This window comes from Sapajus apella, unplaced genomic scaffold, assembly GCF_009761245.1.
Source record: "Sapajus apella isolate SASKATOON/1434 unplaced genomic scaffold, GSC_monkey_1.0 scaffold41, whole genome shotgun sequence".
Lineage (NCBI taxonomy): Eukaryota > Metazoa > Chordata > Mammalia > Primates > Cebidae > Sapajus > Sapajus apella.
This window is the reverse complement of record NW_022436981.1, coordinates 4302161-4319959: the sequence shown is the minus strand read 5'-3', so window position 1 is coordinate 4319959 and position 17799 is coordinate 4302161. Positions and strand designations below refer to the sequence as shown.

The 17799-nt window shown below is 40.8% G+C and overlaps 1 protein-coding gene and 1 pseudogene across 5 annotated transcripts in view; one reads left to right on the top strand and one right to left on the bottom strand.

Annotated features, from left to right (window-relative positions):
- Positions 1-14660, top strand: part of RCAN2 (regulator of calcineurin 2) — a 289445-nt gene extending 274785 nt beyond the window's left edge. For 3 of the 5 annotated variants that reach the window (XM_032299600.1, XM_032299598.1, XM_032299599.1), the window contains exon 5: positions 12112-14659. In XM_032299600.1, coding sequence (XP_032155491.1) covers positions 12112-12272 — 161 coding nt within the window. In that variant the 3' untranslated portion in view covers positions 12273-14659. Of the gene's footprint in view, positions 1-12111 lie in introns of all 5 variants that reach the window. The other 2 variants (XM_032299597.1, XM_032299601.1) reach the window with 1 other exon arrangement.
- A 2506-nt stretch (positions 14661-17166) lies between these two features.
- LOC116565907 lies at positions 17167-17285 on the bottom strand (annotated as a pseudogene).
- Positions 17286-17799: the final 514 nt, after the last annotated feature.

Below are 17799 nucleotides of genomic sequence, written 5' to 3'. Positions count from 1 at the left end.
ACACACATAGGCTCAAAATAAAGGGATGGAAGAAGATTTACCGAGCAAATGGAAAGGAAAAAAAAAAAAAAAAACAGGGGTTGCAATCCTATTCTCTGATAAAACAGATTTTAAACCAACACAGATCAAAAGAGACAAAGAGGGGCATTACATAAGGATGGTAAAGGGATCAATGCAGCAAGAAGAGCTAACTATTCTAAATACATATGTACCCAATACAGGAGCACCCAGATACATAAAACAAGTTCTTAATGATCCACAAAAGAACTTAGACTCCCACACAATAATAGTGGAAGATCTTAACAACCCACTGTCAATATTAGACAGATCATTAAGATAGAAAATTAACACAATATCCTGGACTTGAACTCAGACTGAACCAAGCAGACCTAATAGCCACAGAACTCTCCACTCCAAATCCACAGATTATATATTCTTCTCAGCACCACTTCATATTTGTTTTAAAATTGACCACATAATTGGAAGTAAAACACTCCTCAGCAAATGCAAAAGAAAGAAAATCATAACAAACAATCTCTCTGACCACAGTGCAATCAAATTAATACTCAGGATTAAGAAACTCACTCAAACCACACAACTACATGGAAACTGAACAATCTGCTCCTGAATAACTACTGGATAAATGATGAAATGAAGGCAGAAATAAAGATGTTCTTGGAAACCAGTGAGAATGAAGATACAATGTATCAGAATCCCTGGCACATGTTTAAAGCAGTGTGTAGAGGGAAATTTATGGCACTAAATGCCTACAAGAGAAATGAGGAAATACATAAAATCAGCACCCTAATGTCAACAATTAAAAGAACTAGAGAAGCAAGATCAAACAAACTCAAAAGCTAGCAGAAGACAAGAAATAACTAAGATCAGAGCAGAACTGAAAGAGATAAACACACACAAAAACCCCTTCAAAAATTTCAGTGAATCCAGGAGCTAGTTTTTTGAAAAGATCAACAAAATAGAGCACTAGCCAAACTAATAAAGACAAGAGAGAAGAATCAAATAGATGCAATAAAAAAGTGATAAATCCCACAGAAATACAAACTACCATCAGAGAATACTATAAATTCTTCTATGCAAATAAATCAGTAAATCTAGAAGAAATGGGAAAATACCTGGACACTTACACCCTCCCAAGACTAAACCAAGATGAAGTTGAATCCCTGAATAGACCAGTAACAAGGTCTAAAATTGAGGCAGCAATTAATAGCTTACCAACCAAAGAAAGTCCAGGAGCAGATGGGTTCACAGCCCAATTCTAACAGAGGTACAAATTGGAGCTGGTGCTATACCTTCTGAAACTATTCCAAACAATAGAAAAAGAGGGAATCCTCCCTAACTCATTTGATGAGACCAAAATCATCCTGATACCATAAACCTGGAAGACACACAACTAAAACAGAAAATTTTAGGCCAATATCTATGATGAACATTGATGTGAAAATCTTGGCAAACTGAATCAAACAGCACATCGAAAAGTTTATCCATCACGGTCAAGTTGGTTTCATCCCTGGGTTGCAAAATATGTTCAACAAATCTATAAACGTAATCCATCACATAAACAGAACCAAAGACAAAAACCACATGATCATCAAAATTCAACAGCCCTTTAAGCTAAAAACTCTCAATAAACTAGGTATCGATGGAACATATCTCAAAATAATAAGAGCTATTTATAACAAAGCCACAGCCAATATCATACACGGGCGAAAACTGGAAGTATTCCCTTTGAAAACTGGCACAAAACAAGGATGCCCTTTCTCACCACTCCTATTTGACATAGTATTAGAAGTTCTGGCTATGGCAATCAGGTAAGAAAAAGAAATAAAGTATATTCAATTAGGAAAAGAAGAAGTCAAGTTGTCTCTATTTGCAGATGACATGATTGTATATTTAGAAGACCCCATCATCTCAGCCCAAAATCTTCTTAAGCTGGTAAGCAACTTCAGCAGTCTCAGGATACAAAATCAATGTGCAGAAATCACAAGCATTCCTATACACCAATAACAGACTAACAGAGAGCCAAATCATGAGTAAACTCCCATTCACAATTGCTACAAAGAGAACATACGGAAATACCTAGGAATACAACTAACAAGGGATGTGAAGGACATCTTCAAAGAAAACTACAAACCACTGCTCAAGGAAATAAGAGAGGGCACCAACAGATGGAAAAACATTCCATGCTGATGGTTAGGAAGAATCAATGTCGTGAAAATGTCCATACTGCCCAAAGTAATTTATATATTAAATGCTGTCCCTATAAAGCTACCATTGACTTTCTTCACAGAACTGGGAAGAAAATCTTAAATTTTATATGGAACCAAAAAAAGAGTCCACATAGCCAAGACAATCCTAAGGAAAAAAAAAAAAAAATTGGAGGCATCACGCTACCTGACTTCAAGCTATACCACAAGGCTATAGTAATCGAAATAGAAATAGCATAGTACTGGTCCCCAAACTGAAATATAGACCAATGGAACAGAACAGAGGCCTAAGAAATAAAGCCACATATCTACAACTATCTGATGTTTGACAAACCTGACAAACACAAGCAATGAAGGAAGAATTCCCTGTTTCATAAATGGTATTGGGAGAACTGGTTAGCCATATGCAGAAAGATAAAACTGGATTCCTTCCTTGCAACTTATACAAAAATTAACTCCAGATGGATTAAAGATTCAAATATAAGGCTTAATACCCTAAAACCCCTAGAATAAAACCTAGGCCATACCATTCAGGACATAGGCACGGGCAAAAGCTTCATGACTAAAACACCAAAAGCAATGGCAACAAAAGCTAAAATAGGCAAATGGAATCTCATTAAACTAAAGAGCTTCTGCATAGCAAAAGAAAATGTAATTGGAGTGAACCAGCAACCAACAGAATGTGAAATATTTTTTTGTAATCTATCCATCTGACAAAGGGCTAATATCCAGAATCTACAAAGAACTTAAACAAATTTACAAGAAAAAACAAACCCATCAAAAATGGGTGAAGGATATGAACAGACACTTCTCAAAAGAAGACATTTATGCAGCCAACAAACATATGAAAAAAAGCTCATCATCACTGGTCATTAGAGAAATGCAAGTCAAAACCACGTTGAGATACCATCCCACACCAGGTGGAATGGTGATCATTAAAAAGTCAGGAGACAACAGATGCTAGAGAGGATGTGGAGAAACAGGAATGCTTTTACACTGTTGGTGGGAGTGTAAATTAGTTCAGCTGTTGTGGAAGACAGTGTGGCAATTCCTCAAGGATCTAGAAATAGAAATACCATTTGACCCAGCAATCTCATTACTGGGTATATACCAAAAGTATTATAAATCATTCTATTATAAAGACACATGCACACATATATTAATTGTGGCTCTGTTCACAATAGCAAAGACTTAGAACCAACCCAAATGCTCATCAATGATAGACTGGATAAAGAAAATGTGGCACATATACACCATGGAATTCTATGCAGCCATAAAAAAGGATGAGTTCATGTCGTTTGCAGGGACATGGATAAAGCTAGAAGCCATCATTCTCAGCAAACTGACACAAGAACAGAAAACCAAACATCACATGTCCTCACTCATAAGTGGGTGTGTTGAACAATGAGAACACATGGACACAAGGAGGGGAACATCATATACCAGGGCCTTTCAGGGGTTTGAGGGCTAGGGGAGGGATAGCAAGGGGTGGGGGGATTGGGGAGTGATGTCATTAGGAGAAATACCTAATGTAGATGATGGAGCAATAAATGCAGCAAACCACCATGGCACATGTATACCTATGTAACAAACCTGCACAATCTGCACATGTACCCCAGAACTTAAAGTATAATTTAAAAAAATAGGATGAATTTGAATCTAGGCTCCACATTTTATTAGCTCTGTGACCTTGAGCAAGGTTCTTAACTTCTCTGTGCGTCTGCTTCTTCAATAGTAAAATCAGCTTGTGGCAAGCATCAAATGAGATAATCCATATAAAACTATGTATCCAGTATCATACATAGGAAAGACTCAGTTTATGTTACCTGTTTATTGTCACTTGATTTTTAAACCACATATTAGTCTTTTATTAACATGTGTCACTGAGTATGATGACTCACCCCTGTAAATCTCAGCACTTTGGGATGCTGAGGCAGGAACATCAGTTGAGCCTAGAAGTTTCAGACAAGCCTAGGCAATGTGGTGAGACCCCTGTCTCTACACAAAATAAAAAATAAGATTATCCGGGTGTGGTGGTGCATACCTGTGGTGCCAGCTACTCAGGAGATTGAGGTAGGAGGATCACTTGAGCCCAGGAGGTTAAACCTGCAGTGAGCTGTGATTCTGCCACCGTACTCTGCCCAGGCAACAGAACAGCATGAGACCCTGTTTCAATAATAATAATAAAAAAAAAAAATTTTAAATGTCTGTATTAAGCTCTTAGCTCAGTGCTGCTCATTGTGAAAGCTATGATATTTTGGAGTTGACAGTCTTACTCACTGCAGCACATTTAACATCCTTGGGTCTCACCTACTAAATGCCAACATCCACCCACACCATATGACAAAAAAAAAAAAATCCATTTCCAGACACCATTAGGGGTATAACACTCTTATGTGAGAACTACGCTAATTATACTTTCTCAAATGTGACAGAGTTGCCAGAGGCATAGAAGCAGAGAGCGCCTAATAAGGGGTCAGTGGCAGGCACAGAAAGAAGAGCAGAAGAGAGGCAAGATGTGCAGAGAAGCAACCCCTGCGCCTCCCAGCTTTTCTCACTCCTCTACCCCTTGCTAGACACACACTTTTTTTTCTTTCCCTTTAGAAAACTGGGGGAAGACAAGAACAAAGAGAGTCTGCATGGCCCATATCCATTTATCAACTGCTACCTAGCAAACTATCCCAAAAATGGAGGGCTTAAGACAACAATCATTGATTTTGCTCACAAATCTGCCATTTGGGCCAGACTCAGGGGGAAGGCTCATATCTGTCCCATGCAGTGTTTCTGGTGTAGCACAACTGGGGGCTGGCAAGTCAACTTTGAAGATGGTTCGCTTATGTGATTGGCAAAATGATGCCGACTGTTAGCTGAGAGTGCTTACACTGTGGATCAGGGCCCTGGTTCTTCTTAACGTGGGCCTTTTCATGGGCTGCTTGGGCTTCCTTACAACTCAGAAGCAGGGTTTCAAGCATGAGCATTCTACAAGAGCGAAGTAGAAGTGCCTGGCATATTTGTGACCTAATTCAGAAGTCATACTGTTTACTTCTACCGCGTAGGTTGAGGGTCTCTTATCCAAAATGCTCAGGGCCAGATGTGTTTTGGAGTTTGGATATTTTTGGATAAGGGCTACATAACCTGTACCATGTTTGTCAAGACAGTCATTAAAGCTTGCTGAGGATTGAAGGGAGAGAACACAGAGGGAACACTCCTTGATGGAACATGTCAAGGTTCAAGGAGAGAATGTGGGGTGAGAGATATGACCATCTTTGGAAAACACAACCTGCTACCACAAAAACATGTTCCTGTTGAGAATTCACCTGTAACATGAGACATAATACAGTTTAAAAATGAGGAAAATGTAGAGGATCTTCTTCCAGAGTCCTAAGCTTCCTTCCCTAAGAGATGCAAATTAACTCAGTTTATAATTTATAGTTCTTTTCTTTTCATAATTTATTGTGTTCTTTTGAGAAGATTCATTGTCAAAGAGACCATACCTAGAATAACTATCAATGGCCAAAACAAAGCAAAGCAGGGTACAGAAGGAATACATAATCCATCTTTAGCTAGAGAACAAAGATTCACTAAAAATATGAGTTGCCATGAAAATGTATTACAAGTGAAAGATAAAACTAGACTCCCTTTCAGTAGATTCGCTTATAGAATAGGAAAACAGTGGAAAGTATGAGAGTTAGGGACAGAGAATGACTATGAGCACATTCTTTGAAGTCAGGCAAGCCTGAGTTTAAATCCTGGCTCTGCCTTTTACTACCTGCGTGATCTCAACTTCCTGTTGTATAACTAGGTATTATGAAACACACATGACGGAGCTGTTGTTATAATTAAGTATCTATTGCATAGCAAGTAGTTAGAGACTTAGACCTGTGCCTGGCAGTTAGTAAGTGCTCCATAAACAATTGTCATTATGTTTAAGAAATGTGGTGAATTTCCATGACACCTACTGTGTGCTAGCACTGATAGAATGCTGATAACAGGATAGATGCTTGCCTTTAAATGGTTTTCAGCTTAGTCGAAAAGCTAAAACTTACATAAGTTAAACTGTAGGAAGAAAATTCATGTGTGAGTACATAACAGACATCACACAGGTATGTTAGTAATGGCCAAGCTTGATGCTCTTCATAAATCAATCACATATTCATTCGGCAAGCGCGTGTACTTAAGCTGTAGCAGTCACAAAGTGTTAAGTCTTGACTTCTGTGGTTTGGAATATAAAACATTGCTAGAGGAAATAACGATGAATACAAAAGGTGATATAATTAAGCATTATAAATGAGTGTTTCTGACTATCTCGGAAAAAGAAAAATCAGAGATCTCATTAAAACGGCAATGTAAGATTTTCTGTCTCATGAGAATAGAGATACAGAAAAGGTTAGGAAGAGAGTCAAAAAAAGAGAGAAAATTACCAGTGATGACAGAGAAAGGGGAAGCAGTGGTTGGAGGAAAAAGGATGGCCAGGTGCAGTGGCTCACGCCTGTAATCCCAGCACTTTGGGAGACCGAGGCAGGCAGATCAGGAGGTCAGGAGTTTAAGACCAGCCTGGCCAATGTGGTGAAACCCTGTCTCTTCTAAATTAATACTAATTTTTGTATTAGCTGGGCATGGTGCCATGCACCTATAGTCTCAGCTACTCGGGAGGCTGAGACAGGAGAATTGCTTGAACCCAGGAGGTGGAAGTTGCAGTGAGCCGAGTTCGCGCCACTGTACTCCAGCCTGGGCAACAGAGGGAGACTCTGTCAAAAAAAAATAAAAAAGGATGGATCTGTTTTGAAGACTGGATTATGTATACCCGCCTGTCACCATGAGATGCAGCTTGTTATCATTCACCCCTTACTGCTCTTTGCAATGGTGTCTCCACTGAGAAAAATGCTCTTTACAGTTGTTCAGCTGCTTAAGTCTTTAACCGTTGTGTGATGTGATCAGATTACTTTATCATATTGGAAACCAGAAATTACTTGGGAGCAACAATAGCCAAAATAATATCACCCTAAATAACCATAGCATGTATCTTGGGAGAGGGCTTTATCAAGTAGTTGACACATATGTCTGTATTTCATGGTATTCCAGTGATATGAGTATTTTTCTCATTGATGAGGAAAACAGAGGTTCAGAAATGTTATATAACTTTTTCAGAGTCACATTACAGATATGCGATAAGGCGAAGTCTCCAACTGTTGTCTTACGTGGCTTATTATGGCACAGAAGTTAGTTCCTGTCCTGGGGACACCAGCAAAGAATACTCTGAGTGGGAGGGTTAATCATGGATAGGCTTACAACAAGGGGTATGTGGGGAAGGAACATGCAGAGAAAGGTTTCAAAGCAATGCTCAACAGTGCTTGGTGACTGATGACAAATGATAAAAGAGAGAAAATTCAAGGATGATTGATGTGTAGGGATTTGCACCTAGAAAGCTGGAAGAATGATGGCACTTCTAAGAAGTGTGATAGCTGGCAAGGGAACCTAGATTGTCAGAGAAAATAATTCTACTTTAGATATGTGAGGTTTGCAAAAGAGTAGGCAACTTACAGAGAGATGTCAGTAAATCAGGATGCAGGTGTGAGATCAGGCCTGGATATGTACAGGGCAGGAACTGGGAGCTCATGATGACCAAGAGAAAGAATGTCCTGGGAAGAAGAGCAGCAGGTGCTGAGGAACAGAGCAAAGCCTGGCCTTGACTGTTAGACGTGGCTGTATTTTGAAATCGTCTAGTTCTGGGATTCTGTCTATTCCTTGGCAGTACACATACAAGGACTTCGTCCAGCAGGCACTAAAGTTTTAGGAGGATTTCTCTGTCCCTCCATCATATTTTTCTTAATAGGAATCTAAATAATAAATCTCAAACTCTGCTGTAATACAAAGATATGTAGCTCTGTTTCATCTCTCTACCTTTACCATGTCTGAATTTTGCAGATTTTTTTTTACAAACTTTGCATAATTATACTGATTATTATGGAAAGATGTTAGAGGCAGCCATAAGAGTCAAAGGTGGCATGAGAGAGCAGCTCAGTGGCACTTGGACTGACAGCCACCAACACACTTCTCTGCAATTGTGCCATGTGAGGTTGCGTCATGTCACCAAGTTTCCTAGGCCCTGGTCAGCACAAGGACTCGCCCTCCTCCCTCCTGAGAATGGGAAACAGCCTATGGGCACCTTAACTCCCTCCTCCAGATGTAGAGGGATTGGGACATTGTCACAAACCTGTCTCTAGCTACTTGGGAAAAGAGGAGACAGAACTTTGACATCTACTTTAAGGAAGGGCCAAACCTCAGTCAGTTCCAAAGGCCTGAATGAGAATTTAACTTCTAGCCATGTACTAAAATGTTTTTCATTTACTTGGCTAAAAATTTGTTTCATGGGATAGGTACAAAACCCTGACCAATGCACTTTTTGGTGACTTTTGTTCCTGACCTCCTTTCTGAGCACAGAGGAGAGGACAGTTTCAATACCAGCAGAGGACTGAGCATACGATGGGTCAACCCTCCACTTATCTTTTCAGACAAATGCTGGTTCCATTAGTCTTTCCTCACTGCACCATGGCAGGAACCTCCCACCCTACGTGGATAAGGCTCAACAGGTTATCTGTCCCCAAACAAGCCCAGTTGGTCCCTGTGCCTGGTGACAGCATTGACGTCAGCCCTTGTGGTGGAGGAATTAGTTGAAGCCCAAAGGGAAAAAGAAGCCAAAAAAAGAAAAATTCAATCCAGCAAGACCAAAGCCATTTCTTTTTATTTTGTGAGCTCTCAGCAGCTGTTAAGCTTTGCTGGATTTCGATAGTAAGAAAGTTTCCAAGAATAGAACAGTGCAATGTCAGAGTTAATGGGATCACAGCAATAAAATAGCTCTACTACTGATAAATCTGATGGCATTAAGTTAATGTGGAAGTTGCTTTGTACCCTGCACACAGAGTGGACTCCTTGCATACCCTCCCATCCTGAGTGTGCCCCCAACACACCTATTCTGAGGGGAAAGCAACCACTTCTGAAGTGGTAAATACTTTGTAAAAGAGGTGTCTTCAGGCCAGGCACGGTGGCTCAGGCACTTTGGGAGGCCAAGGCAGGTAGACTACCTGAGGTCAGGAGTTCAAGACCAGCCTGGCCAACATGCTGAAACCCTGTCTTTACTAAAAATACAAAAAGTTAGCCAGGTGTGGTTGCCACTGCCTGTAATCCCAGCTATTCAGGAGGCTGATGCAGGAGAATCACTTGAACCCAGGAGGCGGAGGTTGCAGTGAGCCAAGATCGTATCATTGCACTCTAGCCTGGGCAGCAAGAGCAAAACAAAACAAAAACAAAAACAAACAAAAAAAAGGTTTTTAAAGAAATCTTCTTTATCCAGACCACGGAAAATAAAAGGTTTAATCAAAGGCCTAGCTTTGTTAGGTGCATCTTATTGCAATTTCTTTAAAATGTCCAGCTTCTTGCTAACAGATGAAAAAAGGGAAAGGGTGTCTGAGTTCTCTGAATTCTCTCTCCTGAGCCTTGCCCTCACCTCCATCCCACATCCTGCATCTCTGTGGCAGTTTTCTTTCTATTCCTCATCTGAGGATGACAGAGCCATTCCCCCTTCATCAGTGCCTCCCCATCCACAGAGCAAGGAATGAAACTACAGCAGCTACCAGTATTTCTTCAAAAGGGACTTCCCCTGCAAATGTAAGAACTTGAAAGAAATCCTATACGCAGAAATGAGAATCACCACCATATTTGATGACTCAGCAAACATTTCTTTCCCTGTCTCTCTTTGGAGGGTGTCTTTCATTCAGAATTGCAAAGAGTTCCTAAAGGAAAGACAACATTTGAGAAACCCTGGATGCAGTCAGCTCAGACATTGTTAACTGGAACTCTTGAGTGATTTGATATTCTCTCCTGAACAACCATGAGAACACCAGAATGGAAGCTGGTGGCTGGGAGTGCCATAGAACCCATCCGGGATTCCTTCCCTCCTTTCCTTTATGCATTCTCAACTTCCTTCCCTCTATTGTTCTCTACCTGCACTGTCACCATTTCTCAGAAAAAAAAAAAAAATTATGCAGAATGGAGGAAGGGAGAGGGCACTATTATGTGTGCACCAGTGTCCTCGTGGGGCCACAGCCTCCTGCTGGCAGTTCTATGTAACCATGGCACCCAGACACAGAAGCACTGAGAAGTACCTGGGGTTGATGTGTACATATGCAGATTCCACTAAATCAGAATTTGCAGGGTTCCATCCCCATACTGGTAAACTTTTTTTTTTTTTTTTAATAGACAGAATCTTGCTCTATGGCCCAGGCTGGAGTGCAGTGGCACGATCTCAGCTCACTGAACCATCACCTCCTGGGTTTAAGTGATTCTCGTGCTTCAGCCTCCCGAGTAGCTGGGACTATAGGCATGCATGCCCAGATAATTTTGTTTTTTTAGTAGAGTTGGGGTTTCACCATGTTGACCAGGCTGGTCTTGAACTCCTGACCTCAGTGTTCCACTCACCTCGACCTCCCAAAATGCTGGGATTACAGGTATGAGACATTGTGCCCAGCCTAAACTCTTAAAAAAGAAAAAAAAAAAGCTCTCAGTTTATTGTCAGATGTTTCAGAACCACTGCTAAGAGACACCCCCAACCAGAGCTGCCCACCCTGACCCAGAGCCTTTGATACAACCCTTGGATAAAGTTGGTTTGATGTAGGTTTCTCTTCTTAGCAATGTCTGCAGATTATCTTTTTCCTGGGGACATGGATAAAAATGCCAAAATATTTTAGGGAGAAAGGAACCCGTATAATTAAATGAACGTACTTAGCATCAATTCATACAGCACTACACCATATGTGTGTAGTATGCAACTTCCCTGTGGATTACAGCATAGCTGGGTTAGTTGGAACAACTATCAATTCTTGCTCCATAAGGCAGGACAGCAAATAATAGCATGAGTGATCAGGCAGGCATCTCCTTCATGGTTCCCCTTGTATCCCTGCTCCTGTCACTGTCTCCTCCTGTATCAGACTGGGCCATACCAGCTCACTTGTGTCAGAAATTCAATGCTTGTTGATGCAGTTCTCCCTACCTATGATTTCACCACTTTTAGACTTTAAACACAGAGTCTTTATCAGCCATGCTTTAGTGGCTGTGGCTGCTTCTATTTCTCTGTACTATAATATGCAGGGAAACACTGAAGCTGTAACACTGTATTTCTGTGAAATATTTGCTGTCCCGTACCTAGGAAAGCCTTTACTCCATATAGCATGATGTCGAGGGCAAGGGTTGCCCAATAAAGACTTCTCTGAATCTTAACCAAATAAACACACCTTCAGCAGGGTATGGCTGTGTTTGTTTGCTAGGATTGCCGTAACAAAGTGCCACTAACCGCCGGGTGCGGTGGCTCACACCTGTAATCCCAGCACTTTGAGAGGCCAAGGCAGGCGGATCACCTGAGATCAAAAGTTCAGGTCCAGCCTGGCCAACATAGTGAAACTCTGTCTCTAATAAAAATACAAAAATTAGATGGGCGTGATGGTGTGTGCCTGTAATCCCAGTTACTGGGGAGGCTGAGGCCTGAGAATCACTTGAACATGGGAGGGAGACGTTGCATGAGATCACGTCACTGCACTCCAGCCTGGGCAACAGAGCAACAATCTGTCTCAAAAAAAAAAAAAAAATGCCACAAATAGAGTGGATTTTACTGCAAAAATTTATTGGCTCACCGTTCTGGAAGTTAGAAGTTCAAATTAAGGTGTACACATGGCAATGCTCTCTCTGAAGGCATCAGGGAAGGATCTATTACTGGCATCCCCTAGCCTTCCTGAGACCCTATAAAATGCTCCTCTCATTTTCCAAGCAGACCCTGCCCCAGTATCTCTTTTGAAATCCCTCCCTTTTTCTCACTTGCATTATTCTTGCTTTTCAGGAGAGAAGTATGAGCTCCATGCAGGGACTGAGTCCACCCCAAGTGTTGTCGTGCACGTGTGCGACAGTGACATAGAGGAAGAAGAGGACCCAAAGACTTCCCCAAAGCCAAAAATCATCCAGACTCGGCGTCCTGGCCTGCCACCCTCCGTGTCCAACTGAGCTGCCTGCTCTGCCTCGACGATAATAGCCGTCTCCTCTTTATCATGCTTTTTCCCCTGTTTGTCAAAAAAAAAAAATTGCCTTTAAATTCCTGGGTGTTTGGTTGTTTGAGATTTCTTCCTTGTTATCAAGCCTCTCGGACAAAAGGGCTAGGAAAAGGTGATATGTCTCCTGATCATATCATACCCATTAAGTATAACCCATTATTTAGAAGGTTCTAGGGAAAAAAGTAGTATTTTTCTTATTAACCAATCAGCACAGCCTGTATCTTTGTTCTCTCATGTTGATCCAAACCAGAGACATCAGTAACAAATAGCACCTGTGTTGTTTGTGAGCTGTTTCAGTCCCAGTCCTGAAATGTGTGCGTTGTTGTTTCCTGGCCACTTAAATAGGACCATATGTAAACTTGACTTTGACTGCATGAGATATCCCTATCTGGTCTCACTCAGTCCTCTGCATCCCAACATTCCCAGGACATGCATGATCACCAGCATTTATTTTCATGATTTGAAGATATCCTATAACTCACAGATTGTCAGCAGCCAGCCATGTCCTATCTAGATTAGGAAAATTATCAGCATATTCCAGCTCAACCAGTCTGGGTATATTCACTATTGTGAGTCAATACACCATAGCTCTGTTGAAACTCCCGGAGGCAAAATTGAGCTTGGCCCCAAAGATATTCCTCAATAGATTTTGAACTCCGCTCCCCTGTAGAACTTTCCCAGCCTCACTGGGGAGGCTTGTCCAGGGTGATAGAGACCGATTTCAGACGAACCTATTTATTACAAAAGTTTCATGGTGTCTGAATGATTGTTTTCTCTCTTTGTATATTTGTACAAATGTTTCAGCTGTGCTTTTAAAATCTGGATTTTTTTAATTTAGTGATTGTTCAACCTTTAGCTGCTTCAAAACATAATGTGCATTGCTTATGAATGCCTTCATATACTAATACAGATACTCTGATAATATTACACTCTAGTATGGATAACGCTGAGTTTTGAAAGGACACAAAATATCTAATGCCAATATATACAGGATTAGCCAACATCTTTGCTATCAAGACCACTTGTTTTTAAATAAAGATGCAAGTGTCAATTGTAGGTGATTGGGATGAAGCTAAAACTCCAGAATGCAGCAGCAGCATCTGAGCATGTTAAAATGGGGAAGTATAATAGATACATGTATGCCAGTCCTACTCACGCAATGCTCAGACAAGTTACTTGTTTTTGTTACGTGTAATTTTTCTATTTCTCTAGCCCAAAGTGCATTACAGAAGATACACCTATAGAACCATTACTTTCTGCTATATGTGCCAGGCCTCATCTACTCCTGTACATTAATGAATTACTTTAGATGCAAATGCAGATTACAGTGGAGTGGGGAATTACTTTCATTACCCAAGCCTCAGAAAAACACAGAAGAACAATAACACAGCCAACAGATTGAGGGATTGTTGTGGTTTTTGACTAAGGTGTATGTTAGTTTCATCAGAGACTTAAAACATAGACTGATCACTCAGAAATTAAAGTCCGTTTTACTGTGAATATAGCAATATAGTACTGGACACAGTACAGGTGAAACTGAGGAGAGCATTGCTTGTAAAATCCTGAGTTTCCATAGGGAAAATGAAAACTCCTTTTAAAAATAAAATCTGAGGAGTGTACAATAAGCATATGCTTTGACTTTCCTTTGCTGTGGAGGATTTTGGTTTTTCATTGATGATGAAAGACTACAGACTTAATAGTGGAGAAATGGTGTCCTCTAGTGGAAGAAATAGTAGGCTCAGCTCTTCAGATGCAGAGCACTGTAGCAGCCAGCCTTTCCCAGCTGACTCTTCTTAGCCATCTGTGGGGTCATTTGACATTTTAAGCTACCCTGAATTTCCAGAATGCAGGTTATAAAAAAAATCTAGGTGAGAGAAAATGTTTGAAAATGATTTTTAAAAAGACATGTCTGACATTTTTAACAACTTAGTAAAAGTTGAAATGACCATTTTGTGTAGTCATAAAAGAAACGCAGTGAAGTGTATGACCTCTGTAGTTAGTAAAACTTATTGCCCTGTGTCAATGTTAACCTGTTTCAGATCAAGTAATTCTTTCACTATGTTGGGTTTGGGGCGGGGCAAAAAGAGGGGCTTTCCTTAGGAGAACGATAAGAAATGGAAAGGCTCCTTGAAGTGTTACAATGGAACCTCCTAGCACTGTGAAAGTCAGAATCGCCTCAGCATTTCCATGACGCACATTATGCAAACCTCTTTAGCACTATTTTCAGCTTGAAAAGTTTAACAATGAAGGGGGAGGGGAAAATTTCCACCAACTGAATCATTTGTGCACGTGTATAGCTCAACGAGCTTAAACTTCAAATATATCTGGTGAATGACTCTTTGTCCATGTGGTGTAATTTCTGTGTTGTCGAACTGAGTTGAGTATTCTTAAGGGGTAATTGTGGAGGACTGCTTTCCAACCTAGAGTTTTTCTAAGAAGTCCCCAACATATGGGGTTAACCCATACACCTAGGTTCTTCCTGAAAGTGGGGTAAGATGGTTGGCAGCCATCTCTTGAGGGAAGGGGGATTTGAGCACAGCCTGAAAGGCTGGGTTGGCCTTTGATGAGAGGAACTGGGAGAGCTCCCTGTATTACTTCTGTGTTTCAACATCTTGGTTCTAAAAGCCATTTCAAGTGTACTAAGAAACTCTTTTAATGTCTTCCCACTCTATTCTCTTGTTAAAAACACGGTAAGAGACCTGGGTTGGCAAAAAAATTATTATTCAGGAAAAAGCACTATCATAATCTAAATGATTGATACATTAAATTTCATTGAAATAAATAGCTTCTGTTCATCAGATGGCTATTAGGAGAATGAAAAGGAACAGCATCATACTGGAAAAGGGTATTTGAGATATATGTAGTTGTCAAATAAATTATATCCAAATTTTTTTAAACCCTACAAATCATTAAGGAACACATAGACAATCCATTGCCTTTATCATCAATATAATTTCAAAGGCACTTCACACATACAGGCAATTCACACACACGCGCACACACACACAGACATACACAAAATGCCCAGATGATCCATTAACATTCAAAAGATGCTCAACTTCATTGCTGATCAGACAAAAGCAAATGACAATCTCAGAGATACTCCACAGAGCTATCGGAATAACTACAATTAAGTCTGGGGAAAAATTAAGTCCTGGTAAGGATATGAAGGAAGAGGAACTGTCATGCACCCCAGATGGAGTGTCACCTGGTACTGCCACTTCACAGCACTGTTCTGCTAAAGCTAACCTGCCTCTCTGGGAGCAATTCCACTCCAGGGTATGCACCTGGCAGATAAGAGTGCTCACATCTATCAGAATACTTCTACAATAATGTCCCTAGCAAAGTTGTTTGGCATAGCCATCAACTGGATACAACCCAAATGTCCTTCAACTGTAGAATAAACTGTGCTATCCTCACACAAAGGAATGTTACAAAGCAGTAAGACACATAAACTAGTGGTACATATAGGAACGTAAATGGATCTAAAAATCATATTTTGAGCCAAAGAGAAAAACTAGACATGAAATACATAATGCATGGCTCCTTTTAGCAAGCTAAGAAACAGTCGAAAGTGGCCAATATGAATAGAAAGTGATAATAGTGGGTGTTATGAAAAAAACTTAGGACTGTAAGGTCCCCTATCCCTACCCCCAAACTAAGAAGGTGCTAAGAGTCCAAAGAATGACTCAGATAAGTCCAATGTGAGGAGCAGATGAGTTTATTAGGACTTACATACAGGGCACTTCTGGATGGTGGCAAGATAGCGCTAGAGACCTGTTCTGCCTTCCATGCCTAAACTGCTTTCAAGCTAATTTTCTGGCTCTTTGCCTACTGTGTTTGAGCAGTGAGACTGTTTTTGTTGGTAGGTCCTCAGATACTCTCCAAGATATTTGGGTTCTCAGGGACACCTGTTCCTCAGATCTGCACCAGGGTCTTGGCTCACTGCCTGGCCTTCCAAGTTCAGGCAGCAGACTTACACCCTTCAGTAACCTGGTGGGGGACCTGTCACACTACGGTGGCCACCTTTTGGAAGGCACTGAGAGAAACCCTCTCATGTGGAAGCCTTCCGGGGTGCCATAAATATTCTACATCTCGATCTGAATCTCCATATGGATGTATACACATGTAAAATTTATTAAAATATGTGTCATATACTACAGTCAGTTATACCTTAACTAAAACAAAAACTGTTCTCCCTGAAAACAGAGAAGAAGGAATCTTTAGTTGTGACGGGGGTTTAGAATGTCCTCATACTAAAACGTAAGTCTCCCATCTTATGTCTGTGAGATATTTCCATATATTCAAAGGCTTCATTTAAAATCTGTAAATCAGTATGCCTTTTTAAAAGAGAGAGCACAGGACTTAGGCGTCGGGTGAAACACTGTTCATTCAAGTAGCAAATTGTGTGCCTGACACTGGATTTTCCGTGGTGAACAAGGTAGCTTTTGTCTCTGCCATTTCAGGGAGTGGAGTCCAGCATGGAAAAGAGATAAGAAATAAGCATATAACGGCCACAGATTCTCATAGGTGAGTACAGAGAAGAAAACCAAAAGTACCCTATGAGAATAGAGAATAAAAGTGGAGGATCATAGTCAGGGAAGGGCTGTCTAAAGAGGTGACATTTAAGCTGACCTGGAGGCACTGGTTACAGAAGTGCTGCTAGAAAAGCATTCCAGGCAACAGGGCTTGAAGGCCGTGACTCTGGAAAGGCCTCCTCTCATCGCTAGGCAGAACCTATTATTAAGAGATCAGGCTAGGGGGCTTGAGGTTCATTTTAAGGGTTTTCAACAAGGGAATTGTATGACCCAATTTATCTGGTAAATCCTTTTTTTTTTTTTTTTTTAAACCTACAGCACTCGGTATTCCCAGGCAGTCTCCCATCCAAGTGCTAACCAGGCCCGACCCTGCTTAGCTTTCAAGATCAGACGAGATCGGACGCATTCAGGGTGGTATGACCGTAGACTGCCTGGCAAATCCTAACACAAACAAGAAGTTTCCTAACACAAAGCCACAGCCCAAAATGTCCAGATACTCTGTAGCGTCAGGGCTCGACCCCTCTTACCCATTTATAGCTTTCAGTAGCTTCATGCTCCTCACTGAAATCTTATGTATTAACACCAAACGAATTCTCAGTATCCAACATCAATATGTAGTGTCTTGTTGTGGTTCTGAAGTGTTTTTTTTTTCCCCTCCCCGCATCATTTAGAAAGCCTCAGTACAGAAAGGTGGGGAACAGAGCAGGTGATAAAGAATGATGTCAGCGATTCAGGGAAACATTCATTTAGCTGCTGGTACAGAGTGTCCCTGCCAGAAGCCACCATGCTGAGCGTCATTGAACATTTGGCAGCGTTTCGCCTTAAATTTATGCAAAGAGAAAGGGAAAATTTCAAGCAAAAAAGTTTTCTGTCAAGCTCATTCATCTGCACCTTTCAAAGAAAGTCTGGGGGAATGTTATTGGAATTGATTCATGAGCTTTT